This window comes from Oryctolagus cuniculus, chromosome 5, assembly GCF_964237555.1.
Source record: "Oryctolagus cuniculus chromosome 5, mOryCun1.1, whole genome shotgun sequence".
NCBI lineage: Eukaryota > Metazoa > Chordata > Mammalia > Lagomorpha > Leporidae > Oryctolagus > Oryctolagus cuniculus.
In genome coordinates, this window is record NC_091436.1 from 166,972,303 (window position 1) to 166,989,991 (window position 17,689).

General features: G+C 46.2%; 2 protein-coding genes across 6 annotated transcripts in view; one reads left to right on the plus strand and one right to left on the minus strand.

Annotated features, from left to right (window-relative positions):
- Positions 1-17,689, plus strand: part of SERPINB9 (serpin family B member 9) — a 220,342-nt gene that overhangs the window by 57,808 nt on the left and 144,845 nt on the right. The gene's annotated exons all lie outside the window — the stretch shown is intronic.
- RIPK1 (receptor interacting serine/threonine kinase 1) overlaps positions 1-17,689 on the minus strand; it is a 48,683-nt gene that overhangs the window by 8,062 nt on the left and 22,932 nt on the right. For 4 of the 5 annotated variants that reach the window (XM_051855901.2, XM_051855900.2, XM_051855903.2 and 1 more), the window contains 3 exons: positions 8,257-8,333; positions 3,516-3,606; positions 1,550-2,149 (listed from right to left, as the gene is read on the minus strand). In XM_051855901.2, coding sequence (XP_051711861.2) covers positions 1,550-2,149; positions 3,516-3,606; positions 8,257-8,333 — 768 coding nt within the window. The remainder of the gene's footprint in view (positions 1-1,549; positions 2,150-3,515; positions 3,607-8,256; positions 8,334-17,689) is intronic. The other variant, XM_070074480.1, reaches the window with a different exon arrangement.

Sequence of the window (17,689 nt, forward strand, 5' to 3'; positions counted from 1 at the left end):
AAAAGCCCATGAGAGTATTTCAGGCATGGAAAGCCAAGACACTCTGGCAAAAAGATCTCTGTGAGTGAGATCCCAGTGGAAACAACAGGTCTTCAAAGAAGGAGGTACCTTTCTCTGAAGGGAGGAGAGAACCTCCACTTTGACTATGACCTTGTCTAAACAAGATAAGAGTCGGAGAACTCAGAGGGCTTCCATAGCCTTGGAAACTCATGACTGGGGCATAGGGAGATTACTGATGCCATAGACAGGAGTGTCAATTGGTAAAGTCAACAACAGGAGTCACTGTGCACTTACTCCTCATGTAGGATCTCTGTCCTTAATGTGCTGTACATTGGGATTTAATGCTATAATGAGTACTCAAACAATATATTTCACCTTGTGTTTCTATGGGGTTGCAGACTGTTGAAATCTTTACTTAATGCAAACTAAACTGATCTTCTGTAAAAAAAAAAAAAATAATTATCAATTCCCAACTTGACTCTCACTGGGATTAAACATGACAATAGGTCTGATCTGATTTCATCATCATTTAAAAAAATCATCTATTATTTTTCACTTTATGTTTCTGTGTGGGAGCAAACTGTTGAAATCCTTACTTAATGTGTGCTAGGCTGATCTTCTGTATGTTAAGATAATTGAAAATGGATCTTGATGTGAATGGAAGGGGAGAGGGAGTGGGAGGTGGGAGGGTTGTGGGTGGGAGGGACGGTATGGGGGGGAAGCCATTGTAATCCATAAGTCGTACTTTGGAAATTCATATTCATTAAATAAAAGTTAAAAAAAAAAAAAGAAGAAGCTTTGGGAGAACTCTGCCTTTTGAAATAGAATGTAACAAAGTTCTGTAGTTCTGAAAACTTCCTCTACTGCTAATTTCAAGATTTCCAGGACACTGTATGGATATGGTTGACAGATGCCAATCAGCAGTTAAGGTAGTGTTGGGATTCTCTGACACTGACGCTGGATATTCAGTTCTTTCTACTAGACTGTCAGTAGCTACTATCAATGAACTTGTACTTCATGGGATAATGATATGGGGATGGAAAGAAAATCTTTCATCACAAATGGCAGTGTTTGGGCTACCTATGAAAAGAAATAAAGATGTCCAAGAGGAATCTTTAGAGAATTCATGGAAGACACATAGTTTGAACAAACTGCATGGATTTCCAAGGCTTTTGCACCAAAACAAACTTATCTTTTGAGTCCATTTCCTATGAACTTTGTGAAAATGAGCTACCTTCATACTTTTTAGAAAACAGTGAGTGAGATTAGCGTATAAGCAGCTATCTTCCCATTTATTGGAGATTGGGTGTAACATGGCCACCAGGTGGTGCAGGTTAGAATGGAAGAAGTCACCAGGACCTGTAACAACGTGTGGGGGCGCCGTGATGGATCCTGGGCCCAGACTGCACTATTCCCACAACCACTCCGCGGTGGCCAGGCTCACTTTGCACTTGAAGGCTCCCACTACTCGCCCTATGTCACCACCCTCCTCGTTATGTCCATCATGCTGCTACGGGGCATTCATTGTCAGCAATAGAGATGCGTTTACCTGCTGGCGACAAGGAGCTGAATGGAATGGTGGGCGTGTTTCCTAGTAGGTTGGTCTCAGGCACTGGAGTTTTATACAGACTTGACATTGGGCTTAGACTTGGCCCATACCAAACTGCTTGACCTGCTGTTCCCGGCTCCAAAGGCCTTGTTCCAAAACCATGTAGACTGTAGACTCCATTGTTCCAATATGGCAGTTGGGGTTGGCTGGTTAGTCCTGTTGGTTGGTGTGCTGCATTGCTATGACTGGTTGTACCAGGGTAACTGTGGACTTTTATTCCTGTTTTCTGAACATTTTCATAGGGTGTCTGCTGAGCAAAAGGGTCATAGGAAACCCTCCGTCTCCTCTCCTCCTCTCTGCTGTAGGCCACACTCTGCCTGGGCGGCTGTCTCGTCTGCTTGTCCATGCGGCTGCCGTAAAGATGGTAGTTGGCTTCCTCCTGGAGCTTACTCTGCAGGCTGGGCTCATTCTCTTCTTGCGAGATCTCAGGGCAGGCAGAGAAAAAGGACACCTCCACTGGACCCGTCATGAAGCCCTGGGAACTGTGCAGGGAGCTGGGCTGTTCCGTGGCTGGGAGGGAACGATCCACATTGTAATGGGCTTCAGAAAACGTGAAAAATAAAGTACAGCCTGAACAGGGTCACGAAGCTGAAAACAAGCAAGAGGCAAGAACAAGGCACACAGAGGGTCCTCCTCCCCCAAGTTCCACAGATCACACAGCCTCTGGCCCAGAGCGAGGGAGCGCGGGAACAAGCAACAGGAAAGCGAGTCTTATAGGGACCAGGGAAGACAGAGGCTGGCTTGAGCAGGGAGGGCGGCTGGCTCCTTACAGGGATGCCGGTAGAAAAGACAGCCGTAGCTCTGTCCTAAGCACTTCTAGGAAGGCTTCCATTCCTTGGAAGCCCTATGAAAGCAGAAGCCGTTACCACGATCTGCTGGCTGAGGCACAGGAGTGGGAAGTAACTTGCCCCAGGTCCGACAGCTAACACGCGGCTTCCCTCTTGTCATGATGCAAATGACAATGAAAATCTGCCGGTTCTGCCCTGGATCCAGTCACCTCTGACCTCCCTCCCTTCCTTCTCTCCTGTCACTTTCTCCCCTGTCACGTTCTCTCCTGTCACGTTCTCCCCTGTCACGTTCTCCCCTGTCACGTTCTCCCCTGTCACGTTCTCCCCTGTCACTCTCTCTCCTGTCACGTTCTCCCCTGTCACGTTCTCCCTAGCAGACGTATTATGTCGCTCCTGTTTAGGAAGCTCTGGTCATTTTAGTGAGAATACTGATTACTTCCTATTTCCAATATATTTCACTTGATTCTTGAATACATTATGGATCCCTTTAAGGCAGAGTTTCTTCTGTTTCCCACATGAAGGCTCTTCAAAAAGCTCATGGAAAATATTAAAAGAAACAAAGTATTAAGAAAACATTTTTGGGCCGGCGCCGCGGCTCACTAGGCTAATCCTCCGCCTCGCGGCGCCCGCACACCGGGTTCTAGTCCCGGTCGGGGCGCCGGATTCTGTCCCGGTTGCCCCTCTTCCAGGCCAGCTCTCTGCTGTGGCCCGGGAGTGCAGTGGAGGATGGCCCAGGTGCTTGGGCCCTGCACCCCATGGGAGACCAGGAGAAGCACCTGGCTCCTACCATCAGATCAGTGCGGTGCGCCAGCCACAGCGCGCTGGCCGCGGCGGCCATTGGAGGGTGAACCAACTGCAAAAGGAAGACCTTTCTCTCTGTCTCTCTCTCTCTCACTGTCCACTCTGCCTGTCAAAAAATAAATAAATAAAAATTTAAAAAAAAAACATTTTTAAAAGATGAAGAAAACAACTATGCATTGATTTCAAACTTGTCAGTACCAAAATAAACTTATCTCTTAACTCAATTTTCCATGCACTTTTTGGAGTATTTTGTACAGTGTTCAGGAGAGGAAAGAGCCAGTGGATGAATGGAGACGTCTGAGCTCGGTGCAGGTTACCTGAATTCGACCTGCTCGGAGGCACTGGCACACAGTCCAGCTGGAGAGACTGCATTCTCTTCACGACTGCACTCTGCTCTGGATACTGCTTCTGTGAAGAGAAGCACAACACCAGGGAACATTCAGCTCCAGAAATCACTGCGAGGAGAATCAATCTTTTCAGAAGGTGGAAATTTCATACAGATCATACAAGCAGGAATTTTTTTTAAAATTGGTGCTTCTGCCAAACAGCCAAAACAATCCTGAAAAAGAGGAACAAAGTAGGAGGAAGACTCATACTTCCTGATTTCAAAACTCACTCTAAAGCCATGGTAATCAAATATGGTACTGGCATAAAGACTGACAGGTAGACCGATGGAACAGAAGAGAACCCAGAAATCAATCTTCCCATCTATGGTCAACTGACTTTTTTTTTTTTTTTTTTTTTTTGACAGGCAGAGTTAGACAGTGAGAGAGAGAGAGAGAGAGAGAAAGGGCTTCCTTCCGTTGGTTCACCCCCCAAGTGGCTGCTACAGCCGTGCTGTGCCAATCCGAAGCCAGGAGCCAGGTGCTTCCTCCTGGTCTCCCATGGGGTGCAGGGCCCAAGCACTTGGGCCATCCTCCACTGCACTCCCTGGCCACAGCAGAGAGCTGGCCTGGAAGAGGGGCAACCGGGACAGAATCCGGCGCCCCGACGGGGACTAGAACCCGGTGTGCCGGCGCCGCTAGGCGGAGGATTAGCCTAGTGAGCCACGGCGCTGGCCAACTGACTTTTGACAGTTTTGCGAGGATTACTCAAGGGGGAAACCAGATATATACATATCAAAGAATGAACCTGAACCCTTAATTATATCATATACAAAAAGTACTCAAAATGGATCAAAAATATAAATTTAAGTGCTAAAATTATAAAACTCTTGGCAGAAAACATAGCAGAAAAGCATGGAATTGGTCTTGGGGGTGATTTCTTGGGAATGACACAAAAATCAAGGGCAACAAAAGTAAAAATAAACTGTACCACATCACGGTACCACATCAAAATTCACGCCTTCGTTGCATCAAAGACACTATCGAGAAAGTAAGGAGACGTCCCTCAGAGTCGGAAAGCATTTGTAAATCAAACATAACCAGTAAGGGACAGACATCCACAACAGATAAAGAACTGCTGCAATTCAGTAACAAAACACAACCCAGAAACACTTGTGCTAAAGACCCGGCATTCATCCAGATTTTCAAATGTCCGGCAAGCACAGGAAAGGATAGTCAACATTCGTCAAGTCACTGGGGAAATGCAAATCCAGGCCACCACGAGACTGCTCTAATGACAATGGTGGCAGATCAAAGCCACCATCAGAGATGGCTCTGACAAAACAAAAAGCAGGCAGTAACAAGTGTTGGCAAGGATGGGAAGAAATGGTGTTCTGGTACCCTGTTGCCGGGGAATGTAGAACAACACAGTTACTGTGGGAAACAGCTCGACGGTTCCTTAACAGGAACACAGAGTATCTTTTTAGCTAGTAATCCCACTGCTAGGACTGTCCTCAGAGTGCAAAGCAGGGATGTCAACAGATACTTGTACAGCCACATTCGCCACATTGTTCTTCACAACAGTCAAGCTGAGCACCCATCAGCAGGTAAATGGGTAAACACAGTGAGGTGCAGCATCAGCAGGGAATGTCGGTCCACCGTAAAAGGGAAGAAATTCTGATAGTGCTACCAAACGCAAACATCTTGAAAACACTCGGCTAAGTGAAATACGCCAGACCCAGAGGAAAAATATTCTATCTGATCTCCATGAACTTCCCAGAACAGGCAAATTCAGATACAGAAAACAGAGCCGATTCCATGGGCAGGAGAGCGAGGGATGGGAGTCACTGTGTAATAGAGTTTCTGTTGGAATGATTTTTTTTTTAATTCTGGAAATGGGTAGTGGTGATGGCTGCACAATCATTTAAATCACTTAATACCACTGCACTGTACACTTGCTAACTACCAGACCCAAACGGAGTGCAGGTTCAGAGAGGTCATCCACGCTTCAGTGGGACCCCCGATCCTCTTCTCTGGGATTTGTAAGATTTCTCTAGATATCACTGGAGTCTTGTCAGTTACACGTGTGCCGCAGCCGCCCCCCCCCCCCCCCCCCCCGCCGTGGCTGGTCATCCCATAACGGGTTCTTATTCAAGGAGTACGTTCTTTCATCAAATCTATCAGTTTTTGCTCTTACAGTTAATGCTTTTGTATCTAACCTTAGAGCAGGAGAAACTTTTCCGATGATATTTTCCAATAGCTGTATTCTTTTGTTTTTCCCATTTATGTAAGTCATCGGCCTGGAGTTTTTTGGTATGGTACAGATAAGAGTGCAATTTCTTTTTCTTTTTTTTTTTCTTTCTAAAAAGTTCGTTTGGTAACTATTTGTGGTGGGTAAAACATAAATTAATTTTTTTCCTGTACTGATTTTATAACCAAAAAAATCCTATTATGGATTCAAAAAGATTCTTTTGAATGTTATATGTAGGTATCCCATCATTTATCCATGACGACAATCCTGGTCCCTCCTTTGCAACCCTCTTCTCTCTTGCTCTATGGCAGTAGTTAGGGCCTCCACTACAGCACACTCACTAGAAATGGTGGAGACAGCATTCTAGTCTCACACAGTGCCTCTAACAAAAGCTGTTAATATTTTATTAGTAAGAACAGTATTTGCTGTGATTATGTCAGATACCTTATTACCAGACAAGGAACTTCTCCCTTTCCTGAGTTGCTAATATTTTTAATTATGAATATACGCTGCATTTTAACAACTGATTTTTCTACATCCATTGAAAAGAGGCATTTTTTTTCCTTTTAGTAAGATTATTCCTTAGAATGACAGACTTTCCTGAACTAACTTTGGTTTCTTGGAATAAGTCCAACTGTTTTTCTGTCCACTGATGAACTCAGTCTATTTACATTTTATGTAAGATTTTTATTTCTATTCTATTAAGGGAGATTGGCTGTGATTTTCCTTTCTCGTACTTATGCCTTCTTTTTCAGATTTGGGAATCAAGTTTATGCTGGCATGAGATGAGTCTCAAAGAGTCTCTCGATTTTCTGGAGATGTGTGAAGACTGCGATCATTTCATCTCTGAGTACTGGTAGAGGTCGCTGATGAAGCTGCGTGGCCGTGGGCTTTCTTTGGTTGTAGGAAGACTTGATCATGATGCAACCTCTTTAAAAGCTGTGGGCTTTTCTGCTTTTTGTTTGTTTGTTTGTTTTAGAGGGTGGGTGCACACTCACTCCTGCGATTTCTGCTGATTCACTCCCCACATGCCCACAACGTCCCTGGCTGAGGCCAAAGCCCAGGTCAGGAACTCACTCCAGGTCTCCCACATGGGTGGCAGGAAGACAGTCACGCGAGCCATCACCACTGCCTCCCAGGGTCTGCAGGGGCAGGGAGCTGAGTCAAAAGCAGAACTAACATCCCACCCAGGGACCCCAAAGCAGGACAAGCTTCCTGCTAGGCCACGCCCACCTCCCATCAACCTTGTTGAATGGTGACATATTCATATTCACCTTTCTCTATTTCAGTCAGTTTTGCTATGTTACACTTCTTTCCTAGAAATTTGTCCATTTTAACTAAATTTTAAAATTAATTATCAAAAGGTTGTTAATAACTGTCTCTATAGCATCTGATGTGTGTAGGGTCTACTGTAATACCTCCTTAGTCATCATTTCAATCTTGCCTCTTAAGTTTAGTCAGTTTTATTAGCCTTTGTTTTTTGCTCATCTTGTTCTTCAGATATTCTACATCTTTCCTGATTTGTCTCTGTTCTATCAATTATAGATGCTAGCATCAAAGCCCGTGGATTTATGCATTTATCCGAGTTCTGTCATTTTTTGCTTTTTTCACGGTAAGGGCATGTGATGACGGGTACATTCATATTTAAAGCTGTTGCATCTTCCGGTCAATCGGACCTTTAATCATTCAGAAATACTCTTGAGTCTTTGCGATAATGCTTTATGCTGATACCACTTTGGCTGCCCTCTCAGTTTGCACTGGATATGCCTCTTTTATAGTCTGCACATTTCTCAAAAGCCTGGCAATTCCTGCCTCTCTGTTGTAGTTTGAAGTCTGTTTGCTCGCCTGTTTCATGTACTGTGGCATGTTTCTCATGCTCATGGGGGGATGCAGCGGGAAGTTCGGGCAGTACACGGATTCCTGAGTGTATCCGTGCCGCTCAGTTCCTAACTGGGTTTTGACACAGCTCCCTGACCTCTGACCCCAAACTCACAGCTTCAGCCCGAGGCAGATGGCGCTGCCGCCCACTGCTGCACACAGGGGACAGGGGTCGGCAGCCAACTCCTGTAGACGGCACCGTGGGGTTTCCACAGGACGGCCTCTGTCAGCGTCCCAGGCGCCTCTGCGGTCACTCCCACACCTCCTCCAGGACGTCTCCCTCAGCACTGGGTTTTAGGTTAACATTTCCTAAGACGTCTTGGCAGATACAGCTCTGTTGTCTCTCGCTCTCTCAGGAATTCCTCAGAACGACCACTCTGCTCCCTGTACTTTCCACTCTTTCCCAGGGACACTGCGCTTTTGTTTCACGTCACCACGCACATCGGCTCTGCTGCAGGGACGGGTCTAGTGTGCCGACATGACGATGTCTGCACATAGTGGCTTCATCGCAAAATCTCAGTAGCAAATCACACCACTTCACTTCTCGCGGTTGGTAATGTGGTTCTGATAGAGGCTAACATGCTGAGCTTCTGCTGTGGTACCTACCTTTAAGCTCTTCACATCCTCTTCTACGAATTCCTCGTAATGACTTGAATAAAAAGGTCTAAATCTTTCTTCAATATCTACATGAAAAAAAATAGTACTTTAAATGTCTTAAATATTTCTAAAATAAAATTTAAATATGAGCAAGCTACTGTCTTTGAATTACTTACCTTAACCTGTGCGCCAAGGGGTAAAATAAATGATTAACCCTCACATCACTGACTCCGACGAAGAAACTAAGACCAAGCACCACGCAGACAGAATAAGGGATAGGACCCCACTGGGACCACGGGCTCCGCCCTCCAGTGTGCAGTCCCGCTGGCCAAGCCACTAAGTCCTAGCTGATGCGGGTTCCTCCCCAGTGAACAAGGATGGGGGAACTCCATGTATCTGTGCCTCTGGCATCAAAGATTCGTAACAGGGTAGGATATGCAAAAGAAAGATGTTGTGCAAAGGGTTAGAGCTATTAGCTTGAAAGGGAAAAGCCAGCTTCCAGGCCCAGGAGTCAAAGAGGCACTCTGACATGGGATGCAGGCAGCCCAAGGGCAGAATCACAGGCCGTGCCTCAGTGCCTGCCCGCAGAATAACCCTTCTCTGAGAAACCCTCGAGAGTGGTTTGAGGCACTTCCGGGTGAGGGGCGCTGGCGTGGCCCACCTGCCAAGCTTCCCTCCCCACCTGCTGCTTTATGAGTGTCTTCTACTTGGCTGTTTTGAGTTGTATCCATTATGAAATGAGGATATACTTCAAAAAGTTCATGGAAAAATGGAATTAAAAGAAACGTTTATTTTGCTGCAAACATTTTTAAACCCATACAGCTTTTGTCATATAATTTTTCATCAATTTTTGAAGACCCCTAGTGAACAGGTAAACACAGGGAGAATGTTTTCCTCAGTCCTCTGAGCCTTGCTAAGGAACCGCATGAGAACACCTGACTCGGGGAGCTGGGCACACTGCGAGCAGCCTCCTACCCAGTTTGCAGCTGGCATCAAAGCAGGGGCAGTCCTGGGGACTGAGCCCGTAAACCCGCGAAATCTGATGATGACCTGGGTACTCAGTGCAGAACTGAACTACACGTCAAGACACCCAGCTGGTGACACATTTGGCATCAGAAATGGAATCATGAACAAGACACAAAAGGTAAATATAACAAACTTTCATCCTCCTCTTGAGTGTCCCAAACCATGGCAGCTGACGCCAAGTTGAACAGTTCTAAATGTACAAGCAAATGTTTCCTCTTATGCAGGAGGACTATCTGGGGCACCAACACCCAAGAGGTAAAAGGAGGTGGGCGTCTACACTTCACTCAAATTAGTAATGTGCCAACATCAGTAGACTGTGATAAACCATGCACACAAAGTGGGATACTCAGAATGTCAGTTTGAAAAAATTATACAGGATGGGCACTTGGCACACCCATAAACCATGCTGGAGTGTCTGAGTTCAGTTCTAAGCTACGCTTTCCATTCCAGCTTCATGGAAAATGTGCACCCTGGGAGGCGGCAGATGATGGCTCACGTAATTGGCTTCCTGCAGCCCACATGGGAGACCTGGCTTCAGATGTGCACAAAAGAGAACTACAGAAATGTTCATGAACTCATAGGGATGCAGGGAAAAGAAAACAGAAAAGAAAATCAAAAGAGAAGAAACAGAAAACAATAAAATGAGACTTGGGTCCCAATAGCCTAATAATTACATTAACTGTACATGGTCTAAATGCATCAATTAAAAGAAAGGAACTGATGGAGAGATTTTAAAAAGATGATCTGGGGCCCAGCGCTGCGGCACAGCAGGTAAAGCTGCTGCCTGTGACGCTGGCATCCAAATGGGTGCTGGTTCACGTCGCAACTGCTCCACTTCTGATTCAGCTCCCTCTAATGACCTGGGAAAAGCAGTAGAGGATAGCCTAGTGCTTGGACCCCTGGACTCACATGGGAGACCAGGACAAAGCTCCAGGCTCCTGGCACAGCCCTGTCTTGGCCATCTGGGCAGTGAACCAGCAGATGGAAGATTCTCTCTTCTCTTTTCTCTCTCTAACTCTTTCAAATACATAAATAAATCTTAAAAAAAAAATAAAAACATGATCCAACTGCATGTTGTTACAACAAACTCACCACACTTGTGGTAATACAGGCATCTTACAGCAAATGGGTGGGAAGAGATGAACTATGTAATCATTAATCAAAGGAAGGCAGAGTGACTGTATTCAATAACATAGACTAAGAGCAAACAAAATTCCTAGAGACAGAACGGGATATCTATACGCTGAAGGATCAATCCATCAAGAAGATATGGCAATCCTAAATGTGTAGGCACCAAACAACAGAATTGCAAAATATGAAAGCAAGAGATGATAGAACCAAATGCAGAAACAGACAAATTCACAGTTAAAGTTGGAGACTTGGGTACCCCTCTCTCAACAATCAAAAGAGCTAGACAGTTAAGAGAATTTCTAGATATAGAAGAACTCAATACCATCAACCAACAACAGGATGCAACCAAGAGTTAGCGAACAGTCTAAGTGACCTGGGCAGCATAACCAGATATTCTCCCCAAGTGCCAGTGTAACATGTAACAGTGTAACATGACATAACATGTGTAACATAACATGTAACATGATATAACATGTAACATGACATAACACATGTAACATGACAGACCATATCCTGAGCCTTAAAACAAATCCCAACACATTTCGAAGACTTGAAACATACAAAACATGTTTTCTGATCATAGTAGAATCAAGCCAGAAAGTTAGTAACAATAAGATAACAGGAAAATTTCCAAAATTTTGAAAATGAAACAACATGCTTGTAAACAATACAAGGATCAAAGAGAAAAATCTCAAGGGAAATGAAAAAAAACATGTACTGAGATAGGTACGGCTGTTGGCCTAGCCGTCAAGATGCCGCTTGGAGCAGCCACATTTCATACTGGAGTTCCTGGGTTTCAGTACTGGCCCCACTCCGGATTCCAGCTTCCTACAGATAATGTGCAACCTGCCAAGCAGCTGGGTCCCTACCGCCCATGTGGGAGGCCTGGACTGGGTTCCCAGCTCTTGGCTTTGGTCTGTTTCAGCCCCCTCTCCTCTATCCTTCTAAAATAAATAAAATTAAATTTAAAAAAAATCCATCAATGCAAATGAAAATCAAAATATAACAGAACTAAAACTGTGAGACACAACTAAAGCAGTGCTGAGAAATAAATTCACGGCGATAAATGCACACATCAGAAAACAGAAGAGGTGGGAGGTACTTAGCCTTAAGATGCCCACATCCATATTGCAGTACCTGGACTTGATACCGACTCCAGTGTCCGACTCCAGTTTCCTGCTAATGCAGACCCTAGGAGGACTGATGATGGCTCAAGCAGCTGGTTCCTGCTACCCACATAGGAGACCTGGACAGAGTTCCTGCTCGGAGTCCCGGCCATGTGGGCATCTGGGGAGTGACCAGAAAGAAGCTCTCTCTGTGCTTCTATCTGTCTCTGTTTCTGTCTCCGTCTCTGTCTCTCTCTCTTTGCCTCTCAAATAAATTAAAATTTAAGAAAACAAAACAACAAAAAAAGACAGCAAGAGACAACAATAATGTAAGTTCCCTCCTGAAGAACCCAGAAAATGAACAGCCAAACAAACACAAAGCAAGCAGAAGGAAGGCAATGGTGCTAAGAGAAGAAATCAAAGATCAGAAGACAGAAAAAGTAGAGAAAATCAATGGAAAAAACTAGTTGTTTGAAAGATGAGTAAAACTGACAAACCTGTTCACAAAGACTGATACAGAAAAAAAAAAGACACAAATTGCTAATACCAAGAATGAAAGAGGCTATCACTATGCAAACAAAGGATACTAAGGAATACCAAAAACTGCTTCACACGCATACATTTAACAACTTACAAGAAATGCATCACTTACTCAAAATACAAACTACTGCAACAAATCATGTGAATATAACTGCTAACGAAATCGACTCCAAACTTTAAGACTACCCAATCAGAAACCTCTCCAGGCACAGATGGTTACGTGGGAGAATTCTACCAAACTTTTCAAGAATTAGTATCAGCTCTACACACTCTCTACCAGAAAACAGAAAAGCAGGGAGTGCTTCTAGTTCATCGTATGAAGTCATTTTATAAAATCAGCATTGGGCTCTGCTCCTCCCTGGCTGCCTGAGGGCAGAGGGTCACCGTGACCAGCACTTGTCTGGACCTGGAAGTTCACGACCACTATCACTATCACTTCAGCAAACGATCACGGCCCCTCGCCCGAGGAAGCCAACAGCGCCTGAGACAGAAGCTCGGGGAACGCTAGTGAAGAGGGAGAAGACTCCACTGGATGCCATCTTTGTATTTGGATTCAGAACCCATTTTGGTGGCGGCATGATTTACAGTTTGCAGAGAAAAAAATGAGCCCAAACATAGACCTGCAAGACATGGCCTGTGTGAGAAGGAAGACCTAGACAACAGTGAAAGGAACGTAATTCAGAACAGAGCCCGGGGACCGCCACGGCCAGTGTCACCGCCGGCAGGGACCTGGAGATCGGATGACAGCAGAAGAGTGCAGGCTGTAATGACTTTATCTGTGGTGACTGTGTGAATCGTTAACATCACAACTGGACAGGTAATACAAAAAGAAAACTAGAGACCAAAATCCTCAGGAATGGGCACACAGCAGTTCTTCACAGGGCACTGCAAATGGATCAGCAGTGTGTAAGAAGGACTACACACCAGGACCAGTAGGTCTCATTTCAGAGATGCAAGATTTCTTCAGTAAAAAAAAAAAAATCAATCAGTGGGGCCGGTGCTGTGGCGCCCTGGCCTGAAGCACCGGTGCAAGGTTGAATCCCAGCTGCTCCACTTCCGATCCAGCTCTCTGCTGTGGCCTGGGAAAGCTGTAGAAGATGGCCCAAGTCCTTGAGCCCCTGCATCCGCGTGGGAGACCCAGAAGAAGCTCCTGGCTTCAGATCGGTACAGCCCCGGCAGTAGCAGCCAATTGGAGAGTGAACCATTGGATGGAAGACCTCTGTCTCTCTCTCTCTGCACAACTCTTTCAAATAATTCAATCTTTAAAAAATCAATGAGTGCAGTCCACTGCATTAACAGGGTACAGAAGGAAAAATCGTATGGTCATATCAGTTGGTGCAGAAAAAGCATTGAACAACATTCAACAACAATGCGTGATACAAACTGCAGAAAAATAGGACTATGTATGATGAATTTCTTATGGTGATAAAAAAAATCTACTTTTAGAAAGTAGGGGAGAGATACCTACAGCTAACATCACACACAATGGTGAAAAAATAATAAACACCTTCCCTCTAAGGTGGAGAACGAGGTGAGGTTGTCTGCCCTCGTTGCCTTATTCCAGACAGCACTGGAAGTTCTAGCCAGGAAATAAAGTAAGGAAAGGTGACGGATGGCACGTATCAGACAGAGAGATGCGTATCCGAAAGGAAGAAACGTGTTCGTAGGCGCCGTGTCCAGCACGGCAGGGTGTCGGTTAACCCGGGAGAGACGAGGTCGCATAGAAGGAGGAAGCGGACTCAGACTGAAGAGTCTCCCCCCGGGCAACCAGGGAGCCACTGTCCACGGCCGGGCGGGGGCAGAGGCAGAGACCCAGATGTCTGGCTACTCCAAATACCTGTTATCAACAGTGACGTGATTCATTAATCATAAAAACGTCCAGTTTCGTGAACACAGGATTTCCTGATGAGGGAGTTTAAGCACAGTGGAACAAGGAACAATGGGGAGTGTGTTGTTTACATGGGAGCTGGGCTGTAGAGAACAGCCACAGGTGGGGGGCCTGAGGGGGAAGGGTTACCAACTGGGGTGAGCGTCCCACTTGCAGTTCACGGAGCCCACAGCACTTCCTTAGCTGCTTCCGCATCATGTCAAATGACCTTGGCCGCTGCTGACACAACCTGGCCAAGCATGCCTTCAGCAGAATTCAGGCCATGCGGTGGACCCCGACGTGAAGGAAGACATAAATATACATCACAAAGGAAGAAATAAGTATTTGCCAGTATTTTTAAGAGTTACTGGGGCTGGGACTGTGGCTGTGGCATGGTGGATAAAGCTGCCGCCTGCGGCGCCACCATCCCATATGGGCGCCAGTTCGAGTCCCGGTTGCTCCACTTCCAATCCAGCTCTCTGCTATGACCTGGGAAAGCAGTGGAAGATGGTTCAAGTGCTTGGGCCCCTGCACCCGCGTGGGAGACCCGGAAGATCCTGGATCCTGACATCAGATGGGCCCAACTCCATCCAGCTATTGCAGCTATTTGGGGACTGAACCAGCAGACAGAAGCTCTCTCTGCCTCTACCTCTCTGTTAATTATGCCTTTCAAATAGATATATCTTTAAAAAAAAAAAAAAGAAAGGAAAACTATATTATATATTCATGAGGATTGTGGCATGTAAGTTTTCTTCTTGTATTATCTGGTTGTGATAATCACACAGTCAGGGCTGGCATTGTGGCATAGCAGGTAAAGTCACTGCCTTCGAGGCTAGCATCCCATATGGATGACCATTCAAGTCCTGGCTGCTCTAATTCTGATCCTGCTGCTTGCTAACACACCTGGGAAAGCACCAAAAGATGGTCCAAGTGCTTGGACCCCTGCACCATGTGGGAGACTCAGAAGAAGCTCCTGGCACCTGGCCTCAGCCAGGTCTACCATTGCAGCCACTTGGGCAATGAACCAGCAATTGGAAGATCAACATCTCTCTCTCTCTGTCTCTCTCTCTGTCTCTCTCTCTAATTTTGCCTTTCAAATACATAAATAAATCTTAAAAAAAATTCACACAGTCGGGGCCAGCAGCATATGGCATAGTGGGTAAAGCTGCTGCCTGCAGCGCCAGCAGCCTGTATGGATGACAGTTCAAGTTCCAGATGTTCTATTTCTCATCCAGCTCTCTGTTTTGGCCTGGGAAAGCAGTAGAAGATGGCCCGAGTCCCTGGGCCCCTGCATTCTTGTGGGAGACCCAGAAGAAACTCCTAGATCCTGGCTTCGGTCTTGTCCAGCTTTGGCTGCTGTGGTCATTTGGAGAGTAAACCAGTGAGGGGAGATCTCTCTCTCTTTCTCTCTCTCTGTAACTCTGTCTTTCAAAGGAGTAAAAATTTTAAAATTCACACAATTACCACAGATAAAGTCATTGCAGTCTTCACTTCTACTGTATCCAATCTCCAGGATACATCCACAAGCACCAACATTAGCCTACTGCCCCTATTTGGAGATGACATGAAAATCCCTTTAAAAATGTCAGAAACAAATCCCTCCTAGAACTAAAATGAGAGTTCAGCAAGGTTGCAGGATACAAGATTAACATGGCAAAATCAACTTTATTTCTAAATACTAGCAATGAACACACGGGCACCTAAATTAAACATACAATACTACTTATAATTGTTTACCAACTCTATTTCTCTACCACCCCACCCCATCTATCTGAGAGTTGCATACTGAAAAACAGTGGCAACACCAGAAGCTGACAAGGATGCAGAGAACTGGATCACTCACGCACTGCTGGTGGGAATATATAGTGACGCCGCCGAGGACCAGCCCTGTGGTGCACTAGGTTAATCCTCTGCCTGCAGCGCCAGCATCCCATATGGGTGCCAGTTCTAGTCCCAGATGCTCCTCTTCTGATCCAGCTCTCTGCTATGGCCTGGGATAGCAGAAGATGGCTGCTCCACTTCCAATCCAGCTCTCTGCTATGGCCTGGGAAAGCAGTAGAAGATGGCCCAGGTCCTTGGGCCCCCGCATCCATGTGGGAGACCCGGAAGAGGATCCTGGCTCCTGGCTTCGGATCAGCACAGCTCTGGCTGTTGAGGGCATTTGGGGAGTGAACCAGCAGATGGAAGACCTTTCTGTCTGTCCCTCTCACTGCTATAACTGTACCTCTCAAATTAATAAATAAAATCTTAAAAAAAGAAAAGATACAGCCACTCTGGATAATGGATTGGCAGTTTAAAAAAAAAAAACACCAGAGACCTGGAACCACCACATGAGTTAGCTGCTTGTTTCACCCCTGGGTATTTATTCCAGAGATTTGAAGACATTTTCACATAAAAACACAGACATGTATATTTATAGTAGTTTTAGCTCCAGTAGCAAGAACTGGAAATAAGTCTTCCAGGGGAGGGGGGTACAGGTAAACTGAGGTACAGCCACACCACGGAATACCACTCAGCAATTAGAGGGTGAAATCTTGATGCATGTGACGACGTGGAGGACCCTGCAGACAATTACGCTCGGTGGAAAACAGCCAACCCCAAAAGGGGACATGCAGGGGCGGGGTGGGGGGCTCCATTTATATAACATTCTTGAAATGAAAAAATTATAAAGGTGGAGAATAAATTGGTGGCTGATGGAGGAAAGGAGGTGAGGGCATGGAGGCAATGTGCACGGCTACAAAAAGCAACCCGAGGGGTCGTCCTGGTCAGGGAGCTGTGCCGCAGCTGACTGCCGGTGCCAACGCCCTGCGGTGACGCGGGACTGCGGTCTGGTAGGGGATCTCCTTTAGAGGAGTAGCTTTGTGTTATTTCTTGTAACTGCATATGAATGCAGAGTCATCTCTAAAGAAGAACACTTTTCCCTCCTTTTATTTGACAGGCAGAGAGAACCTGCTGGGTCATGATCTCCAAACGCCTACAGCAGCCAGGGCGAGGCCTGGTGGAAGCCAGCACCCCGGGACTCAGCCCAGGTCTCCATGTGGTCGGCAGGGACCCAAGGACTTGCGCCATCGTCTGCTTCCCAGGGTGTGCAGCAGAGGGGCTGGACCAGAAGCAGAGCCGCTAGGACGGGAACCAGGCATCCTTGTGTGGGATGCAATGCAGTCGTCTCAACGCAGTGTCTTAATCCGCGCAACAGAGGCTCCCCACCCCCAACAGGAACTTTGATCTCAGCAGGTGAAGAAGGACTGAGAAGGGAAGACACCAAGCCAGGCAAGCAGGAAGGCTGACTGGCACCTGAATGGACAGCTCGGCCAGAGCGCCCTGAGACCCCGCGATGGGACTGGGGCCCAGGGCTCTCACAGCAGACACAGGATGGCAAAGCGCTCTGCAGGCTGCCACGTGCCTCCGACCACACGCTTCTCCTCACCCAGCTCACAGCAACCTAGGCCAACCTGCAGGATGGAACACTCACCTGCATATCCAGCTAACAGGAGGGGAAAGAAGTCAAAACAGCCAGGAAGCAGAAGACCAGCTGAAGCAACCAGGACTGACGAACAGAACACACCACGTGGTCCACACCCACACGGAATACTGCTCAGCCATAAAAAGAAATGAAATTCGGACACAGGGTATGCTATGCTACGTGAAATAAGCCAGGTACGAAAGACAAATACAATATGGCCCCACTTAGATGGGTAGCGTAATCGAGGACAGAAAGTAAAACAGAGGTGACTGGGAGGAGTGAGTGTTTAATGGGCAGAGTTTTGGTCTG